Source organism: Dendrobates tinctorius, unplaced genomic scaffold (genome assembly GCF_039654945.1).
Source record: "Dendrobates tinctorius isolate UK_male_01 unplaced genomic scaffold, ASM3965494v1 ptg000111l, whole genome shotgun sequence".
Lineage (NCBI taxonomy): Eukaryota > Metazoa > Chordata > Amphibia > Anura > Dendrobatidae > Dendrobates > Dendrobates tinctorius.
In genome coordinates this window covers 9,374,722-9,395,929 of record NW_027361779.1, presented here as the reverse complement: position 1 = coordinate 9,395,929, position 21,208 = coordinate 9,374,722, and the positions used below count along the sequence as shown (strand labels likewise).

At 43.9% G+C, this 21,208-nt stretch overlaps 1 protein-coding gene across 1 annotated transcript in view; it reads right to left on the bottom strand.

Annotated features, from left to right (window-relative positions):
• Nucleotides 1-788: 788 nt before the first annotated feature.
• MCHR2 (melanin concentrating hormone receptor 2) overlaps nt 789-21,208 on the bottom strand; it is a 549,146-nt gene continuing 528,726 nt past the window's right edge. The window contains exon 6 of the mRNA XM_073589501.1: nt 789-1,350. Within this exon, the coding sequence (XP_073445602.1) occupies nt 1,026-1,350 (325 nt within the window). The 3' untranslated portion in view covers nt 789-1,025. The remainder of the gene's footprint in view (nt 1,351-21,208) is intronic.

Sequence of the window (21,208 nt, the reverse complement as noted above, 5' to 3'; positions counted from 1 at the left end):
TTCATGCCGATACTTAGTGCCAGTCAAAATTGAAACTAATCCCAGAAATCAATTGCCTCTAAGGGGAATTTACCAGTAGTCATGATTTGGTAAAAAGTTTCAAAAGTGCATAGTGTAAAGCATCAGACATCCATACATACAATAAGATCAGGGTAACATAATTGCGAGCATTAACAGAATATGCAGATTCTATGCATAACAATGGAGATTAATGAAAACCATGGGCCTACCCAATGCAGTCCCAAGCCCCAATGTGCGCTTCACCCTGCTTACTCAGGGAGATAGAACCTTGGCCCATGATAGCTGCTTTGTGTCATAATTGAAAAGGTGCATCCTATACAGTGGATTTAAGGAATGTTATTAATAAGACCTCTAAGAGGCATAATCCTGCAGTAGGTGTAAATAATAATTAATGGGGTTTTCAGGGTGTAGACAACGTTCTGCAGTAACTCTTTATGACTGCAGTGTACAGAATTATGACAGTGTGCAATGTGCAGACTGTCATTATTTCCCTGCATTCCCCCATGAGTGGTCATATGACCATATGTGTGTGTTTGCATAGTTGCGGTCATGTTGCCAGCTAGAGTTCTCATTAATTTCTCTCAATAGAAAATGTATGTGGCTGCAGCTATGTAAATTAGATATTTAACTGCCACATGACTGCTTACTCCTGCTGGGAATACAGGGGAATAGTGACAGTAAGTTAAAATCTCAGTTAGAAGAGGGAGATTTGCTTGCTTGCAGCCTATCAAATTATCATCCGATTACTTCAGTAGAACATAAAGATAAGAATCAAATATGAATATAGTTGGCAGGAGACTGTTATGCAGTTCATATGCTTATGATCACGTGAATGCCCATTTCATGCTTACAATACAGAGGAACCGTGATACTGTGCATATAACCACTATCTCAATTCGGTAATCAGTAGGGGCTCTATGTGTCATTTGTCTATAGCCCCGAAAGCCCCTTTAATGTAATAATAAATACATTCATTACAATTATATTTACTTCAATAATAACACCTAAAAACTTGATTTCAATGTATTATCAAAATTGTTCAGCTCACGTTCTGAGATTTTCATTTTAGTTTTTGTGCATTCAGAAAGTCTTTTGCGGAAATTTCCACTAAGTAGTACATAAAGGAAAGGATTGATACCACTGCTGGCATAGCTGAGGCAAATGGAGCAATAGTAGCTGACATAAAAAATGATTGTGGGTTGAGAGATCTGAAGGTTTACAATCTGAATTACATGGTAGGGGGCTGCACTGACAATGAAAACTCCCACTAATACGAGCACCATCTTGGTCAGTCGTAGAACTCTTTGTCTGGGTAAACTGTTGCTGTAGCTGAAAAATAGAAAAAAGGTAAATTACATAATTGCATATCTATAATAATAAATGCCCTAAGCAGCTTCCGGTTGTAACAACTTACGTCCAGTTGTAACCGGTGACGTCACCGCACACCTCTTTCCATGTTAACCCTCAACACACCACTCCTCCTCAACACACCACTCCTCTCACCTTTCACCATCTCCACTCACGTCCACTCACTCTTTCACTCCACATACGACCCTTTCTCTCACTCCGTCTCTCATACTCACGCCGTCATCGCCGCTGATCCACGATCCCCGACATCTTCTTCCGCCGGCGCCTTCCTGGATCCAGACGTCCTCCACACTGTCGACTTGTTCTTGCGGCGACGCCATTTTGGATCGGTGAAATCCCGCGATAGTCAAGATGGCGTCACCGCAAGAACATGTCGCCGGAGTGGAGGACGTCGGGATCCAAAATGGCCTCGGCGAAATCTCGCGAGATTTCGCCGACGCCATTTTGGATCCCGACGGCATCCACGCCGGCGACATGTTCCTGCGGTGATGCTATTTTGGATCGGCGAAATCCCGCGATACTCAAGATGGCGTCGCCGCAAGAACATGTCGCCGGTGAGGACGACGTCGGGATCCAAAATGGCGTCGGCGAAAACTCGCGAGATTTCGCCGACGCCATTTTGGATCCCAACGTCGTCCATGCCGGCGACATGTTCTTCCGGCGACACCATCTTGAGTATCGTGGGATTTCACGATACTCAAGATGGCGTCTCCGCAAGAACATGTCGCCGGCGTGGACAACGTCTGGATCCAGGATGGCGCCGGTGGAAGAAGATGTCGGGGATCGTGGAGCAGCGGCGATGACGGCGTGAGTATGAGAGACGGAGTGAGAGAAGGGGTCGTATGTGGAGTGAAAGAGTGAGTGGAGATGGTGAAAGGTGAGAGGAGTGTGTGTGTTGAGGGTTAACATGGCAAGAGGTGTGATGCTATCGCATCCTCCCGATGCGATAGCATCGGGCCATAATCTAGTAAACAATAATTCAATCCCATTTTTCATAATTTCATCACATACATATAAGGGATGCAGTAGTAGCAGTAATATCAGGTACTGCCACAGGAGGAGATCCAAATGTCCCTTTTGAGCAAATAAGGAACTTTTAGGAAAATGGTTCATAATCAAAGTAATAATTATTATTTATTTTATGGCACCCTATTACTTCAGGGATGCAACTCTCTCCCCAGCCTGCTACCGATCAAATAAAGTGACCTTTTTGTGTTAAACAAAAGGTCATCTTTTTCGGCAGCACATTTTCCAGGTGTAAGGCCGGTTTCACATTTGCGCTTTATAGCGCAGCGACGGCCTAGGCACGGCCGCCGCTAAGCCCCGCCCCTCCCGGCTCCCTGCCCGCCCCATCCGGTCATCGCCGCCTACTAGCGCACATGGACGCTTGCGATCTGCGCACCCTATCTTTAGCATAGGTTGCACAGATCGTGCGCTGGCCGTGCGCTAGCAGGATTTTGCCGTGCGCTGCGCACTTTTGAAGGTGCGCCGTGGGCGCCGAAATGCAACATGCTGCGTTCGGCGCACATGGGCACACCTTCAAAAGTGCGCAGCGCACTGCAAAATCCTGCTAGCGCACGGCCAGCGCATGATCTGCGCACCCTATGCTAAAGATAGGGTGAGCAGATCGCAAGCGTCCATGTGTGCTAGTAGGCGGCGATGACCGGATGGGGCCGGCAGGGAGCCGGGAGGGGGCGGGGCTTAGCGGCGGCCGTGCGCAGGCCGTCGCTGCGCTATAAAGCGCAAATGTGAAACCGGCCTAAACAAGACTTGCGTAGCTGAGAACAATGGTAGTCTACGTGCAGTGAATGAATTATTACAGCCCAGTCTGTAAAAATGCTATTAAATTACTAGAGTTGAGCGAAACGGGTCGGTCAAATTCAAAAATAGCCGACTTTCGCTAAATTCGGGTTTCACAGATCGAAACCCGACCATGGCATGAAGTCAGCCATGAGGTCGCCGATCAGCACGCCAAAGACTCATTTCAAATAATGCTTCTAGCGCCTTTTCTCAGCCAATGATGGAAGACGCACACTGTGGGCAATGCGATGACATGTGCAGCGGCCATCACCATCTTAGAGAAGGGCATTGAAGTGATTGGCTGGCTTTGTGTGGCGTCACAGTGGGTATAAAAGGCTGTGACAGCTGACCGCCATCTTACTTCTGCCGATCTTACAATAGGGAGAGGTGCTGCTGCTGCTGATTCTGAATAGGGAGAGCGTTAGGCAGGGAGGAAGAAAAAAAAATTGCTTCTGCTGCTAGCGCTTTTCACTGTACAGTTAGTGTGCAGTGAAAGGGGAGGATTTTTGTTCTGTGCAGCAGCACTGGTGGTGATTAGGCTGCATTTTAAGGCTACCTGATAGCTGCATTGCTGTGTGCACACTACTGTTCAAACTGCTTTTTTCAAAGCACTCCAACTTTTATTATTTTGTTCTGGTGAGTTACTGAGCGTTCATTTTTAAACACACCGTATAGCGGTGTACGTTCCTCACACACTACCGTGTACCGGCTGGTATCACGGACAACTAGAAGCTATCTGGGTGTGACTCTGGAAAAACAAGCCGAGTATTTTTTCCATTTTTCCACACCTACACCTTATAGAGCTGTCCGCTTTTCAAACAGTTTCATATATCTGCTGTTTGATCAAGGTCAAAACTAGACAGAGACAGCATTTTTCAGTCCGTATACAAATAGACGGAGATTGACAATTTTCCATACACACACCATATAGCAGTGTATACTCCTCACACACTACCGTGTACCGGCTGGTATCACAGACAAAAAGAAGCTATCTGGGTTTGACTCTGGAAAAACAAGCTGAAGAGATTTTCCATTTTTCCAGACATACAGCTTAGACAGCTGTCCGCTTTTCAAACAGTTTTGTATATCTGCTGTTTGATAATGGTCAAAACTAGACAGAGACAGCGTGTGTCAGTCCATATAAAAATAGACGGAGATTGACAATTTTCCATAGACACACCGTATAGAGCTGTCCGATTCTCAAACAGTATTGTATATCTGCAGTTCGCATTACAGTCACATCTATACAGAGTCAGCATGTGTTTGTAACCCTCCATAAATACATATACGGAGATTGTTAGTTACACAAAAAACGTATACAGCTGTACACTTCTGATATAGTTCCGTATATCTGCTTGCTGGATTACGGTCAAATACATACTGTGAGAGCGTCTGTGACTAACAAAATATATACGTAGATTTAATTCTTTTAATACACCTTACACAGCTGGACGCTCCTCATACAGTACCATCTCTCTGCTGGTATTTTTGGTACATTTTCCCAAACATAAGGAAGTATGGTGGAAGAGTTCGCGGACGTGGGCAGGGGGGCGCAGCTGGTACTGATGGTGGTGGTGCATCGGCTAGTTCTGGCAAAAGCACAATAGCAGCTAAGGCAGGGGGTTTTGAGCCTGTGTCATCATCTGGTCCAAGAAGGCCTGCAAGGTTGCCTTTTCTTGGAGAAGGAAACCCGCTTTTAAAGCCGCAGCATCAGGAACAGGTTTTGGCATATATTGCCAAAACAGTCACCAGCTCTATTGCCTCCTCTTCTGAACGTTCAAAACCTGCAAACACGGAGTCGTCAGTGCAGGGTTCTGGTCAGGAAAAACACCTTTCCTTGTGTCCTTCACCCCCCCCAAAAGTTAAGGATGTGGCAGCCCACACTTCAGATTACTCTTTTCACATACCATGCCTGGGTTATCCAGTCAAATCCTGAATTCCCCAGTCCAAGATGAATCTGACATGGAGTGCACTGATGCACAGCCACTGCTAGATGATTCTGCTGGTACATTGACCCAGAGCTCTACATTGCCCTCGCAGTCAACTGAGCCAGAATCTGAACCTGATGAAACTCAGGTGCCCCTTCCCGCATACTATACCACCTAACATGGTGACACAGAGGAAGGTAAAGAGGAAGATGCAGATGACTTTGAAGAGGAGGTGATGGATGACCCAGTTCTTGACCCGGATTGGCATCCATTGTGGGAGGAGGGTGGCGCTGGCAATAATTCAGATAAGGAGAAGGATCCACAGCAGGCATTGACCTCGCAGCAGCGGTTATCTGGCAGGCACGTAGCTGTCCAAAAACGTGGACAAAAACTAAAAGAGTTGCAGGACAGCTTGGCCAGACGGTAAACTTAGCACAGCGTGGAAGGCCATAAAATGTATACTGTGGCGCCCTTGAGGGATCAGTCGCCACAGAGGTATTGCACCTCCTCCTGAGGTGTGGTACCCCACCATCCAGGTAAGGTGGAGACACCTGACCACGCTCCAACACCTGCACCCCACACCACAAAGTAGTGTAGCAAGGAACCTTCGGCGGCTCCCTGCTTGGAGTATAGCATAGCATGCCTTGGTGGCTCCCTGCTTGGAACACGAAACGTGCTGGGAGGTGGGTGGCGTTTAGTTGATACAAAAGATCGGGAAGAGTTGAGTTCGTGAGTCAGTCCTTGCACTCAGTCAGAGAGTGAGGATGTAGATGGACGGAGTGTGAGACAGAGAAGATCCATGGGAGAGGGATGGGAGAAGGAAGTGCTGCAGCAGGTCACAGTGATCTGGGTCTGCTGGCACAGGAAAGAGACAGAGAAAGAAAGCTTGATTCGCCATTGGAAAGAAGGTTTAGCAGAGAACGTAAGGAGAATAAGAGAACAAGGACCAGGGTTAGAGGAGAACCCTTTCAAGTTCTAAGCGCAAGGCTGGGGTCCGGTCCCCGAGGTTGTATGGATACTAATGGTCCTGCAGCAGACACCAGAGGAATAGAAGTAGTGACCACTTTATTGCCACACAAGACTTGGGGGCACAACAGCAACGTATTAGTGAGCCGGGACTTAATAGCAAGGAGTCCCCGAAGCAGGCTACAGCTGTCTGCCGTACAAGTGGAGTTCATAGGGACATCTGATAGGAGGCACTCCAGTGTAACTCAGTACTGAGAGTACTTCAATCTTAGGCGCTATAAGAGGAGACGTTCAGAAAAGGCACATATGTTGGCGGAGCATTGGAAAGGAGTACTTCATCTTGCCTGGAAGTTGGCTGAGCTCCTGACCCGGAGGACACGGCACCGAGGCGGGCACCTGTATGCTCAACAGACTGTGAGTAAAGCTTTGGAACTACATGCCCTGGTGTCCTCCACTTATTCCGGTGCCAACCTGCCCAGCACTGCTACATCTCTTGCGCCTGACAATACACCATCTTCATGTCACTTCACCTACACTGCCGTTGGACTACAGCCCTGCCTGTGGAGGGCTAAAACATCACTGCTGCACCACACCATCTGTCCCAGAGGATCTGTCTGCAGTGTCGGCTTACATCTCTTTTGCCGAACACCACAGGTGGCGTCACGAAACACTTATAAACTTTCACCACCATAAGCACACTGAAACAACCCCCTTTGCAATGGAGTCCCAGGGCCACGGACCGGGTCACTGCTGCCGTGACAACCCCCCATTGAGAAGATCAACCGGCCCGGTACCGAGTACCCCACGGCCCTGGTGAGTGAGGGCGCTCCAACTTGGCATCGCAAACAGGATGATGAGACCCGATGCCATCGGGTTCTGTGTGCCTGAGATTTGTTGGACTTAAAGCTTTTAGAAATGTGCAGAAGACCTAATTTAATAGACTGCGTAATGAATGCTAACAATGGCCGCCAGTGCAGTGAAGAAGGGCGTGACACTATGGGTGGTCCTAAGAAAAGAGCGTGGACTGTCCTGGGCCTCCCCTGTCTGAACTTCTATGTGACAGCAACATGGTCCACCCCCCCGAGGGGTTCGTATGCTGGCTTGGTATGGAGGAGTTGGAAGAAGACACCACCCCCAGAAAGAGGAGCGGAAGCCAGTGGCGGGAAAAGAGCCGAGTCGGGAAGGAGAACGCCAGAATGCCATATTGGAAGGAGAAGGGAGGAGGCCTGCGGAGCGCGAGGAGGCTAAGTGGAATCTCCCCGGCACCATGGCTGAAGGCTCCGACCCGGCTTCCAGGATGAACTGCCAGCAGCTGGAGGATGAGATTGCCCAGCTGACGTACCGTTTACAACTGATGCAGGAAGCCTTGTGGACCTTGAACTGCAGCGCACCCAGGAGGGGTCTACACCCGCGGTACCCGTAACCGGTACCTGCCACCGCTACACCGGATCTCTACCAGGAAGACCCTGTAGCATCTGACACTGCTGCAATGTCACCGGCAGTGTCTATTGTCATCTCTCCGCTGCCACCGCTGCTGTGTGAAGCTTTGGGAGCTGAAGCGGAGAAAGAAAAGCTCCCGTCTGGACCTAGCGCGGCCGCGCAGGTCCCACAGGAGATCCCCGCAGACCGGGAACCGCCAGTTGCGCCACCACTGTCTCCGATACCTACTCGGACAGCCACCACTACTACCGCTGCCACCAGGGCCCGCTCCGGGCCTGTGCCGGACCAGAGGCCGCACCGCCGGGAGGCACCAGGTATGGATGCTGGCCCTCCCAACAGGCTGCCCTCTGAATTCTCATTGTCGGAGGCTGGCCTGCTGGAGCTTGAAATGGGGGTGTTGGACGAGTCATCCGGGGGCACCAGGCTGACGGAGATGGGGAAGTGGAAGAAAGCCCTGTTGAGAAGGGTACGGTTGGAGCAGGCGCGTACTATCCGACACCTTCAGGGCTTGGAAAGGCCTAGGCAGATTTGGGATTTTGAAATGCATCATGGGTTCCCTTGGCCGCAGCTGCAAAGCCACCATGTAGCCTCATACCACTGCCAACAGGCCGCAGCATCACCACATGTTAGGACCAGAGCAGCAGTATCACCCACAAATGTGGAACCGCATCCATTGATACCAGCTGCCACTCCCACTGAATTACTGGTAGCAGAGACATCGCCGGCAGCCGTTGATATCACAACACCTGCTGTACCTCAGGCAGCAATTGCACCAGCCGCCCCTACCTCATCCTATGTCCACCCGCCATCAGCAGGAAAAGGACACTCAGAACATCTCCCCTGGAAGAAGCCCAAGCAACCAGCTTCCAGAACCCCAGGAGGGGACAACTAGCCATAATGTCGACTTAAACTAACTTTCGTTACCCAGGAGGGTATTTGCACCGTTGTGCCTTCTTTTTGGTTATCATGTTTTTGCTTTCTTGTTTTTCTGCCCAGTTGTTGCCCAGGTTGATTGGCAGCCTTTACACTTGAACTATGGAGATCTTGGATGCTGAGTGATCCAGAACTGCAATTGTAAATAGTTTGTACCTCTTTAGGTGCCTTCTCTTGGTTTTACATAGGAACCTTTCCTTGAAATAAGGACTACCTCATTATAAGGACATTTTCAGACACGTTGGCTGGACCAGTGTCTACCATTGCACTTACTGATAATGCTTAATATTTTTGACTAGAACCTAGATTGTGATAGGACAGATTTTACAGAGTTTCATTGAGAGAGAAATAATGTGTTACAATGTTTGAATAAAGATTGGATAAAGATATGCAGATGATGAACCAGACACCAGCAGTTGTCACTTAAGGGTAAGAAGAAGAAAAGTAGAAAATGTGAAAAATGACAGAAAGGAAATGTGTTGCTAGAAAATGTGTTACTTGAATCGGTAGTGAGTTTGCTTTCATAGCACTTTAACTTAGGTAGCATAACTTTGAATTTAGATAGTTAAAAATTGTTTGCAACGTTCAAGAAACTGTGCCTCTCATATTGAGAAGATTAGATAAGAACTGTTTATTTTGCATTACAAAATTTTGTATGTTCCTGTCTTGTCAGCTTTGTTTTCTTGCAGCCCGCAGACTTGCTGTGTTTAACGGTGGGTATGTGGCGCCCCTGAGGGTTCAGTCGCCACAGAGGTATTGCACCTCCTCCTGAGGTGTGGTACCCCACCATCCAGGTAAGGTGGAGACACCTGACCATGCTCCAACACCTGCACCCCACACCACAAAGTAGTGTAGCAAAGCACCTTTGGCGGCTCCCTGCTTTGAGTAAAGCTTAGCACTCCTTGGTGGCTCCCTGCTTGGAACACGAAACGTGCTGGGAGGTGGGTGGAGTTTAATTGACACAAAATATCGAAAGAGTTGAGTTAGTGAGTCAGTCCTTGCACTCAGTCAGAGAGTGAGGATGTAGATGGACGGAGTGTGAGACAGAGAAGATCCATGGGAGAGGGATGGGAGAAGGAAGTGCTGCAGCAGGCCACAGTGATCTTGGTCTGCTGGCACAGGAAAGAGACAGAGAAAGAAAGCTTGATTCTCCATTGGAAAGAAGAATTAGCACGGACCGTAAGGAGAATAAGAGAACAAGGACCAGGGTTAGAGGAGAACCCTTTCAAGTTCTAAGCAGAAGGCAGGGGTCCGGTCCCCGAGGTTGTACGGATACTAATGGTCCTGCAGCAGACACCGTAGGAATAGAAGTAGTGACCACTTTATTCCCACACAAAACTTGGGGGCACAACAGCAATGTAGGAGTGAGCCGGGACTTAGTAGCAAGGAGTCCCCGAAGCAGGCTACAGCTGTCTGCCGTACAAGTGGAGTTCATAGGGACATCTGATAGGAGGCACTCCAGTGTAACTCAGTACTGAGAGTACTTCAATCTTAGGCGCTATAAGAGGAGACGTTCAGAAAAGGCACATATGTTGGCGGAGCGTTGGAAAGGAGTACTTCATCTTGCCTGGAAGTTGGCTGAGCTCCTGACCCGGAGGACATGGCACCGAGGTGGGCACCTGTATGCTCAACAGACTGTGAGTAAAGCTTTGGAACTACATGCCCTGGTGTCCTCCACTTATTCCGGCGCCAAACTGCCCGCACTGCTACATCTCTTGCGCCTGACAATACACCATCTACGTGTCACTTCACCTACACTGCCCTGGGACTACAGCCCTGCCTGTGGAGGGCTAAAACATCACTGCTGCACCACACCATCTGTCCCAGAGGATCTGTCTGCAGTGTCGGCTTACATCTCTATTGCCGAACACCACAGGTGGCGTCACGAAGCACTTATAAACTTTCACCACCATAAGCACACTGAACAATGGAGCCCCAGGGCCACGGACCTGGTCACTGCTGCCGTGACAACCCCCCCGTTGAGAAGATCAACCGGCCCGAGTACCCCACGGCCCTGGTGAGTGAGGTCGCTCCAGAAATGCGTGTCTAAAAATTTAGAGTTCACCTCTAAAGTTCACCTTAAGTTCACCTGAAAAGATTAAAGTGCATTTTAGGATCACCCTGAAACTTCACCCAAAAGCCAAATATCTATTAATTTTCTGTAAGTAATGTATGTGGTTTAATAAGGACCTGTCCGCTCAAGAAATTACATACCTTGTGAAAAAAGAGTTCTGTAGCTGTTTTTCATTACTTTTCTCCACTGCAGAGACATTCACTTTTCTTTCCTCTGAAGCACACTATGTAATTTCTGTTTTGCAGTCCAACTGGACATTTCTTTAGAGTTTTATTCTGGAGGCATGTGCTTTCACTCTTCTAGAGTTTTATCTGGAGGCATGTGCTTTCACTTTTCTCTCACAAATTCTGCTAATCACAGCTCAGCAGCCTCTAAGACTGAAAGATAGCTAGATCAGCTGCAGAGCTGTGATTGGCAGCATCTGAATGGGACGGGTAAAAACACAAATCCTCAGAGAAAACTCCGAAGAAATGTCCAACTGAACTGCAAATTGAGATTTCTTATACTGAAATCCAAATGCAAGAAATGTGAATATCTCTGCAATGGAGCAATACAGGGCTAAAAGGCGAAGATTGTCAGATTTTGGTGAACACTTGAATTTTTGAAGGTATTTATCTCAATTTATTTAAGCAATTGACAGATCCTCTTTAGGGACAGGGTGGAGATAAAGGTTATCTCAAGGTATTTTCATATTTTATAAGGGACTTCTATTTTGAAGAATAATTTGGAATTGTTTAATTATGTGGGTTGCAGATATTTACCAATGAGGGCCTCGCCAATAGGTAACCCATTAGTGCAGTACATTTAGAAAAATGTAAGTAATTAGTAGTTTTAAAAAAATATTGTTTCAACTAACCCAAGTGTATCATGGGAGATTAGTAAATTGATTCACAGAGGATCATTTTCGAGTCACATTTATTGAAATTTGTAAGTCCACATCAATTTGAATGCTTTGCGATTCAATAGACAAGGATATTAAAAGAAAAAAATGTCTGTCACCAATTCATAAACCTTTCAAGCATAAGCGAGCGGGCTAATGATGTTTTAAGTAGCTGTGTGGGATACCCCTCAACTTCTTGCATATACAACATCACAGCCAATCAAGGGGCTATCACAGCCAGGATACAAGATGGGAGGCAGCCAGGGAGTGACATTTTATCTTTGTACAGTATAGTGATCAAAGTTCAGAGCACACAACTCATTCCAGCTAAGGAGAAAGTCCTAATCTGATTGTGGTGTACTAAACCACATAAAAAATGGGAGTGGTAGTATTTAGCTGTGTATAATAATCCAAATATTGAAGTAATATATGGAATTACTGTACATATATAGTGTCAAATTGATTTATCTATGATATAATACAGTAACTGTACCTTAAAGGGAACCTGTCATCAGGTTTCCTGCCATATAAAGTATGGCCAGCATCTGCAAGCCCTCTGTTACAGAATACTAGAATGCTGTACATATGTCCTCAATCTGCTCTCCAAGGCAGAAACATACCTTTTACGTTTACAGACGGAGCGATCAGAAAGCGATCAGAGTCTGTATGCTGACCCTGAATTTCACTGTTTTGGTTCACCCATCTCTAATCTCTACCCATGACCTTGAAGTACTTGAGGTCAAGACCAATTCTAATCTTTTGATGAAAGCAATGAATAGTTTAATGATAGGTAATTGTTCCCTTTTTTCACAAATGTAGCAATTCTGGAGTGTATATTTTCGCTGTAGATAAATCAAATTCTAATACAAATTATTTGCTATTGTGTCTCTAGTCGGAAGCTTGACTTATGCTAGTGTTGATTATCAAAGCTGCAATAGATTTCAAACTTTTTCTGAAAATGAACATATTTAGTTTTAGTCTATAATGGTTTGCTTATTTGTATTACAATGATTACTTTTTTAAGCTTATTCTGAAAAGGTGCACCTTATAACCTCATTATGTAAACTACTCATGATTTGCATCTTTTATTTCAATTATATATGTAGGATTTTCCTATTTGGTTGTCACTGCACTTTAAAACAAAATGAATAAAGTGAATAAAAGGCATGAGTGAACAGCAAAAATTTTTAGCAATGCTTCATGCAAATACTGTAGATGATGAAGGTCGTCTATGGTTTACAGCCACTTTACAATGTAAGCCTAAAAGCTTCATTCTGATGCTCCATAGTCTTACATAATAACAAGATTCAAAATCACACATTTTAGTCTTTGAATATAAAGAGCATGAATACATCACAGTCAGCCACATCTGGTACATGAGCTGGTTGGCTGTTATCTACCATGCTGTTCTCAGTTTATTATTCTGAAAATAGAAAGAAAAATACTAGGTTGAAAAATGAATTTGGTTTGTGGGAGCAGACTATGCAAGGATATTTAATTGTTTCCATCAGTATAGTTCCTGCTCATAGCACGTTTGCAGTTTTCGTCATTATAACATTAAAATATTGTTTCTATTGATTGATGTAATAGAAAGGGAATGTGTCCTTTTTATTTTGTATATAGGTCACCAGCAATAACCTGGCAATGTTTGAAGCACTGTTCTTTGTTTATAAAGCAGTGCTACTACTGTATCAACAAATTAATAATTTGTGAATGGAAAGCAGAAGCTATTGCAATCTCGGACTAAGTGGTGTGACCATTTTATGTTAAGCTAGGCTATTTGATCAAAATATATATTTTTTAACTCCTTTCGGACCCCCTGATGATGAGATTTGACACAGAACTTGGCTGGTATTTGTGTAACTGCCTTGATGGTAAAGAAGTTGACCAGGCTTATTCTTGACATATGGCTTGCCATTGATTTATCATTATCAAAAGTCATAGTTCTTTTATCCTTGAAGGGCATATGTCAATAAGGTTAATCCTAATAAATGATCTACCGTTTATAGTCATGCAAGTCAAAGAAGATTGAATAAATGATAAATTGATATCTGTAATCCAATGTCTTTTTCCAGATAAATATGTGCACGTAATGTGGTGTGAGTGTATTAATATAATCACCTACTACCAGATTCTCAGGGATCCAGTTCTATTCGTCTGCTCAGTGATGCCACCGTAATTCAGACTATTCGCTTTACTTTATGCTCTGTGCATGAGCTGGAAGTCTATTTTACAATGTAAGCTTATGGAGCCTTGTTGTGACGTTCCATAGTCTTAAGGCCCTTTTACATTTAGCGATGCACCAGCGATACGACCAGCGATACTACCCGGTCAGGATCGCTGGTGCATCGCTAAATGATCGCTAGTGAGCTTCCACACAGGAAGATCTCACAGCGATGCAGCAGCGACGCAGCGGACGATACTTACCTTTCACACACAGCGATCCTGACGTCCTCCCGCCCGCCTCCACACGTCGCTCGTGTCACACAGCAGGAAGCCCAGCAGGAAGCAGACGACGAGAAATGGAGCCGCCCGATCTCACGCGATCAGCGATGGACAGCGGGGTTGCCGGTCGGAGGTAAGTATCACACATAGCGATATCGCTAGCGATATCGCTATAACGTCACAAAATCAGCAATATCGCTATGTGTAAAACCCCCTTAAGGCTGTGTGCCCACGTTGCATTTTTTAAGTGTTTCCGCAGCGCTTTTAGACAAGCGTTTCTGCTGCGGAAACGCTTAAGAAAAGCATCCAATATAATATAATGGAAACCGCACATGTTGTGCTAATGGTGCGTTTTTTTCCGCTGCGGAAACGCTAAGCGGAAAAAAATGCAGCATGTTCATTAATTTTGCGGAAACGCGTGCGTTTCTGCATACATTCAATTGTATTGCAAAAACGCATAGGAAAACGCATGCTAAAACGCTTAACAAAAGCATCAAAAACGCTTACAAAAGCGCTTCATAAAACGCATGCGTTTTCCCGGGAAGAGGGTGTGCGTTTCCGCTCAGGAATATTCTGCATCAAAAACGCTACGTGGGCACATAGCCTTACATAGTAAAAGCAATTTTCGAGTCATGCAGAGAGCAGCATAATCCAGAGAGTCTGAAGAGTGGTGATGCCACTGAGAAGAGGAGCAAAACACTGTTGGATCCTGGAGAGAGTATTTTTAGGCGATTATATTAATACACTTACACTACATTATATGCACATAAACACACATTTCATGAAAAAATATATATTTATGGGAGTGCTTCTTTAAGAACTATCGGCCACACAAATTTGCAGAATCTGCCTTCAGAGCTTATTTTAAATAAAAGGTGAAGATTAAAGTGTGACGTAATGGCTACTATCTGCTCTCTAGATCTTCCTACAGAGCTGTGTATGATTATAACTAGTGTTGAGCATTCCGATACCGCAAGTATCGGGTATCGGCCGATACTTGCTGTATCGGAATTCCGATACCGACTTCCGATATTTTTTCAATATCGGAATTCGGCATCGGAATCGGAAGTTCAAAGTTGATTGACGGCCTGACGTCATCATGATGCGCGGTGTGTGCGCATCATGATGCGCCGTCATTTCGGGCCTTCCTGGGGTCTCTGCCGGCCTGCCGGGGGGCTGTGTGGACTGCCCGGGGTCGGTACCGGCCTGCCGGGGGGCTGTGCCGGCCTGCCGGTGGTCTGTGCACCCTGTGGGGGTCTGTACCGGCCTGCCGGGGGGCTGTGCCGGCCTGCCGGTGGTCTGTGCACCCTGTGGGGGTCTGTACCAGCCTGCCGGGGGGCTGTGCCGGCCTGCCGGGGGGCTGTGCTGATGTCCGGGGGTCTGTGCAAGCATCGTCCGATGGGACTACAAGTCCCATCTGGCGATGCCTGCTACCATGACAGTGATTGACACATTAGCCAATGATGGGACAGTAGTAGTTCCATCATCCGGCTAATGTGTTAAATGTTAAAAAAAAAAAAAAAATACTACATACATACTACATACATACTACATGCTACATACATACTACATATATACTACATGCATGCTACATACATACTACATGCTACATACATACTACATATATACTACATGCATGCTACATACATACTACATGCTACATACATACTACATATATACTACATGCATGCTACATACATACTACATACTACATATATACTACATACATACTACATACATGCTACATACATACTGCATGCTACATACATACTACATACATACTACATACATGCTACATACATGCTACATACATACTGCATGCTACATACATACTACATACATACTACATGCATGCTACATACATACTACATACATACATACTACATGCATGCTACATACATACTACATACATACTACATGCTACATACATACCACATACATACTACATACATACTACATACATACTACATACATACTACATATATACTACATGCATGCTACATACATACTACATGCATGCTACATGCATGCTACATACATACTACATGCTACATACATACCACATACATACTACATACATACTACATACATACTACATACATACTACATGCTACATACATACCACATACATACTACATACATGCTACATGCTACATACATACTACATACATACTACATACATACTACATGCATGCTACATACATACTACATACATACTACATACATACTACATGCATGCTACATACATACTACATGCATGCTACATACATACTACATGCATGCTACATACATACTACATACATACTACATACATACTACATGCATGCTACATACATACTACATACATACTACATGCATGCTACATACATACTACATGCATGCTACATACATACTACATACATACTACATGCTACATACATACCACATACATACTACATACATACTACATACATGCTACATACATACTACATATATACTACATGCATGCTACATACATACTACATATATACTACATGCATGCTACATACATACTGCATGCTACATGCATGCTACATACATACTACATACATACTACATGCTACATACATACCACATATATACTACATACATACAATACATTCATACAATACATACATAGACATACAGTACATATAACATAGAGTAACATACTTACCAATACTTGTCACATTGTTCCCCGAAGCCATTGTCTTTTCCGGAATAAATATTAACATAACAAACCACAAAAATACTCACCCACGATCCAAAGCAGTCCACGAGTGTGTCCCACGATGATCTTGGGTAGAGAACTGCAGCATCAGATGATGCTGCCGTTCTCTACGGGCTGCAGGAATCCAATGACGGAAGGTAGGTATCCTTCCGCACTGTATTCCTCCGCCACTTAAAAAAAAAAAAGTCCCTAGTCTCACTTTATGCCATTGCTGCGTGGGAAATTCCCACACAGCAATGGCATAAAGTGAGACTAGGGACTTTTTTTTTTTTAAGTGGCGGAGGAATACAGTGCGGAAGGATACCTACCTTCCGTCATTGGATTCCTGCAGCCCGTAGAGAACGGCAGCATCATCTGATGCTGCAGTTCTCTACCCAAGATCGTCGTGGGACACACTCGTGGACTGCTTCGGATCGTGGGTGAGTATTTTTGTGGTTTGTTATGTTAATATTTATTCCGGAAAAGACAATGGCTTCGGGGAACAATGTGACAAGTATTGGTAAGTATGTTACTCTATGTTATATGTACTGTATGTCTATGTATGTATTGTATGAATGTATTGTATGTATGTAGTATATATGTGGTATGTATGTAGTATGTATGTAGTATGTATGTAGCATGCATGTAGCATGCAGTATGTATGTAGCATGCATGTAGTATATATGTAGTATGTATGTAGCATGTAGTATGTATGTAGTATGTATGTGGTATGTATGTAGCATGTAGTATGTATGTAGCATGCATGTAGCATGCATGTAGTATGTATGTAGCATGCATGTAGTATGTATGTAGTATGTATGTAGTATGTATGTAGCATGCATGTAGTATGTATGTAGTATGTATGTAGTATGTATGTGGTATGTATGTAGCATGTAGTATGTATGTAGCATGCATGTAGCATGTATGTAGCATGCATATAGCATGCATGTAGTATGTATGTAGTATGTATGTAGCATGCAGTATGTATGTAGCATGCATGTAGTATGTATGTAGTATGTATGTAGTATGTATGTAGCATGCAGTATGTATGTAGTATGTATGTAGCATGCAGTATGTATGTAGCATGTATGTAGTATGTATGTAGTATATATGTAGTATGTATGTAGCATGTAGTATGTATGTAGCATGTAGTATGTATGTAGCATGCATGTAGTATATATGTAGTATGTATGTAGCATGTAGTATGTATGTAGCATGTAGTATGTATGTAGCATGTAGTATGTATGTAGCATGCATGTAGTATGCATGTAGTATGTATGTAGTATTTTTTTTTTTTTTTTTTTTTTACATTTAACACATTAGCCGGATGATGGGACTACTACTGTCCCATCATTGGCTAATGTGTCAATCACTGTCATGGTAGCAGGCATCGCCCGATGGGACTTGTAGTCCCATCGGACGATGCCTGCACAGACCCCCGAAGCCTGCACAGACCACCGGCAGGCCGGCACAGCCCCCCGGCAGGCCGGCACAGCCCCCCGGAGCCTGCACAGACCACCGGCAGGCCGGCACAGCCCACCGGAGCCTGCACAGACCACCGGCAGGCCGGCACAGCCCCCCGGCAGGCCGGCACAGACCACCGGAGCCTGCACAGACCCCCCGAAAGGCCCGTACAGACCCCAGAGAGGCTGTACAAGGCAAAAACAGGGTTTTTCTTATTCCGATACCGGAAGTCCCATAGACTTGAATGGGACTTCCGGTATCGGAATCGGCGATACCGATACTTTTTTTAAAGATCGGCCGATCCATTCCGATCCGATACTTTGAAGTATCGGACGGTATCGCTCAACTCTAATTATAACTGACATATCTGAAGGTTCCTCTCAGCTTCAACTTCCATCTCACAGGCAGACAGGGTTGCAATATTGTTGCAATACACCAAAGCTGTGAAAGCTGCAACAAATGTGTTTATATGAAGACAAAGTTGTCTTCTACTGTCCTGTGTTGGTTGCATGAAACACAAATGAAATGCCACATTTCATTTAAAATAAGCTTTGGAAGCAGATTATCAGGGAGATCTACAGTATGTCCATCACATAGATCTTAAAGTGAACCTGTCAGCAGAATTGTGCTGAGTAAACTACAGACAGTGTCAGGTTGGTGCCATTATACTGATTAAAATGATACCTGGTTGATGAAATCTGTCTTCTGGTTGTTGTTTAATCTTTATTTGTAGTATTCAGTTAATGACATTCTGTTTTTAAATAGTTTTTATTGGATTTTTCATTATATTAGTTGGAAAGGGTGAGGGAAAGAGAAGGGGGAATGGAGGGAGGAGGGGGAAAGGAGGAGATGGGGGAAGAAAGGGAAAAAGAGGGGGATAAAAACTAGAAAACCAAGATAACATTTTCAAATAAACCTATTTGGTCAAAATAACAGTTAGTCCAAGTTATTACAGTATATGATTGACAGAAATGATACGCGTTATGTCAAATTATATTCTGGAGAAAAACAAATCACATCAAAAGAACCAGTCCGCTTATCATCTATTCGTACAGGAGTATCAGCCGGTCCGGAATTGGTCATTCCACACTTTCCATTTCTTGAGGTATCTCTCGATATCGTTGTTACTGATAGCTAATCTCCACTCAATATTGCTATGTTGGTGTATTTTTTCGAGAACATCGACAAATCAGGGAGAGTCCTGTTTCTTCCACCAATGCGCTATTTCATTCTTTATTACCAAAAATGTGTATAATTATGTATTTTGTTTTGGGGGTTATTCCATCCAAGTCCAGAGATAGCAAAGCTCTCTGTGGAGTAATAAGAAAGTCTTTTTCAAATGACTTTATATGCCTTGAGGCTTCGGCCCATAGGGTTTTAATTTTAGGACATCCCCAAAACAAATGATACAAGTTTCCAGTTTGAGTGCATCCCCTCCAGCACAATGGGGAATGTTCCTTATTTATGTGTGCAAGACTTGATGGAGTATAATACCACCTTGATAATATCTTGAAATAAGACTCTTGCAAATAGGCAGATACGCTAGATGAGTAAGTGGATCTTGTTGCGATGTCCCATTGCTTTGTAGAAAGGCTTACCTGAAGTTCCGATTCCCATCTTTTCATGTAGGGATTTTTACGATTAATGTTATCATTATTGAGGCATCTGTATATGCTATTTAGACTCCACACCATCTCATTTTTTGTGTTACATAGTAACAAAGTCAGATTCTCGACATTCAATGAGTAGCCTTTCAGTAGTTTATGGATGCCTTCCTTGATTAAGAGAAAGGGGATCAGTTCTGATGTAGGTATCTTATATTTTTGCTTGATCTCACTGAATGTCAAAAGCTTTGATTCATTGAAGAAGTTACCTATATTTTTAACACCTAGTTCTGACCAGGTATTTGAGAGCGGAATTTTGAAAATACTGTACAATAAAAAAAGGGGAGCTTTTTTAATTTGCTCTAACTTATTAAAGTTGTATTTTGATGGTTTTAGTAGTTGTTTCCATGCTTTAGTAGTATCACTAAAGATAGGGTGAGAAATCGACGTCTTTGGTCTGAGAATTACAAGATCAAGGAAAATATCTTTGGCTTTTACTGGATCTCTAACTTCGTTTTCAATAGGTAGGGCCTTCCCAAAACCAAGGTCTGCTCATCCTTATAAGAGTAGCTGCGTGGTAAGCCTATAAGTTAGGTAGACCTGATCCTCCACTATATTTGTTTTTGAATAATATATCCGAGGAGATTCTTGCTTTTTTATAATTCCAAACAAATAAATTAATTAGTGTTTGCAATTTTTGAATAGTTTGGAAGGGGATGTTAATGGGGAGGGCCCTGAATATATATAATAATTTTGGTAGTGTGAAAGTTTTGACGATCAGGATTCTTCCAAACAGTGAGAAGTCAAATTGGGAGAAATGTGAGAAGTCTGAGATTATTGTTTTTGAAACATTATCTAAATTGATTTTGACTGTTTCTTGTAAGTTTGGTTCAATAATTATGCATAGGTACCCAATTGAGTTATCCTTCCAGTTAAAATTGGTTTGTTTAATGAGATTATCTATTTCTGACTTGTCCATGTTGAAAATCAAGAAATTAGATTTTCTAGGGTTGACTTTGAAGTATGATATCTCGTAAAAACGATCAAGATCTATCAATAGTGGATTAATCGAGGTTTTGGGGCTCGAGAGGGTAAAAAATAAATTGTCTGCGTATAGACCTAATTTATAATGGCATGATGAAACATCTATGCCTCTTATCTCTGGATTATTTCTGATATGTTCTGCAAAAGGCTCTATGGCTAAAACGAACAGCAGGGGGGACAGGGGACAGCCCTGTCTCATGCCATTCGTGATATCAAAGGGTTCTGAAAGAGAATTGTTAGAAAATATCCTGGCACTAGGATTTGAGCAAAGGGCAAAGATGAAGGATAGTAACCGCTTATCGAAGCCGAATTTGCTTAAGGTAGCTGACAGATAAATCCAGCTTATCCTGTCGAATGCCTTTTCCGCATCTAAGGTTAGAAAGGCTGATTGTTGTTTTGAATTCCCCAGTAAATTGATTAGGATAACTACCCTCCTAGTGCCATCAGATGTCTGGTGACCCTCATTAAATTTTATTTGGTTCATATGCAAAACTTTTGGAATAATTCCTTTGAGGCAGTCAGCTAAAATTTTTG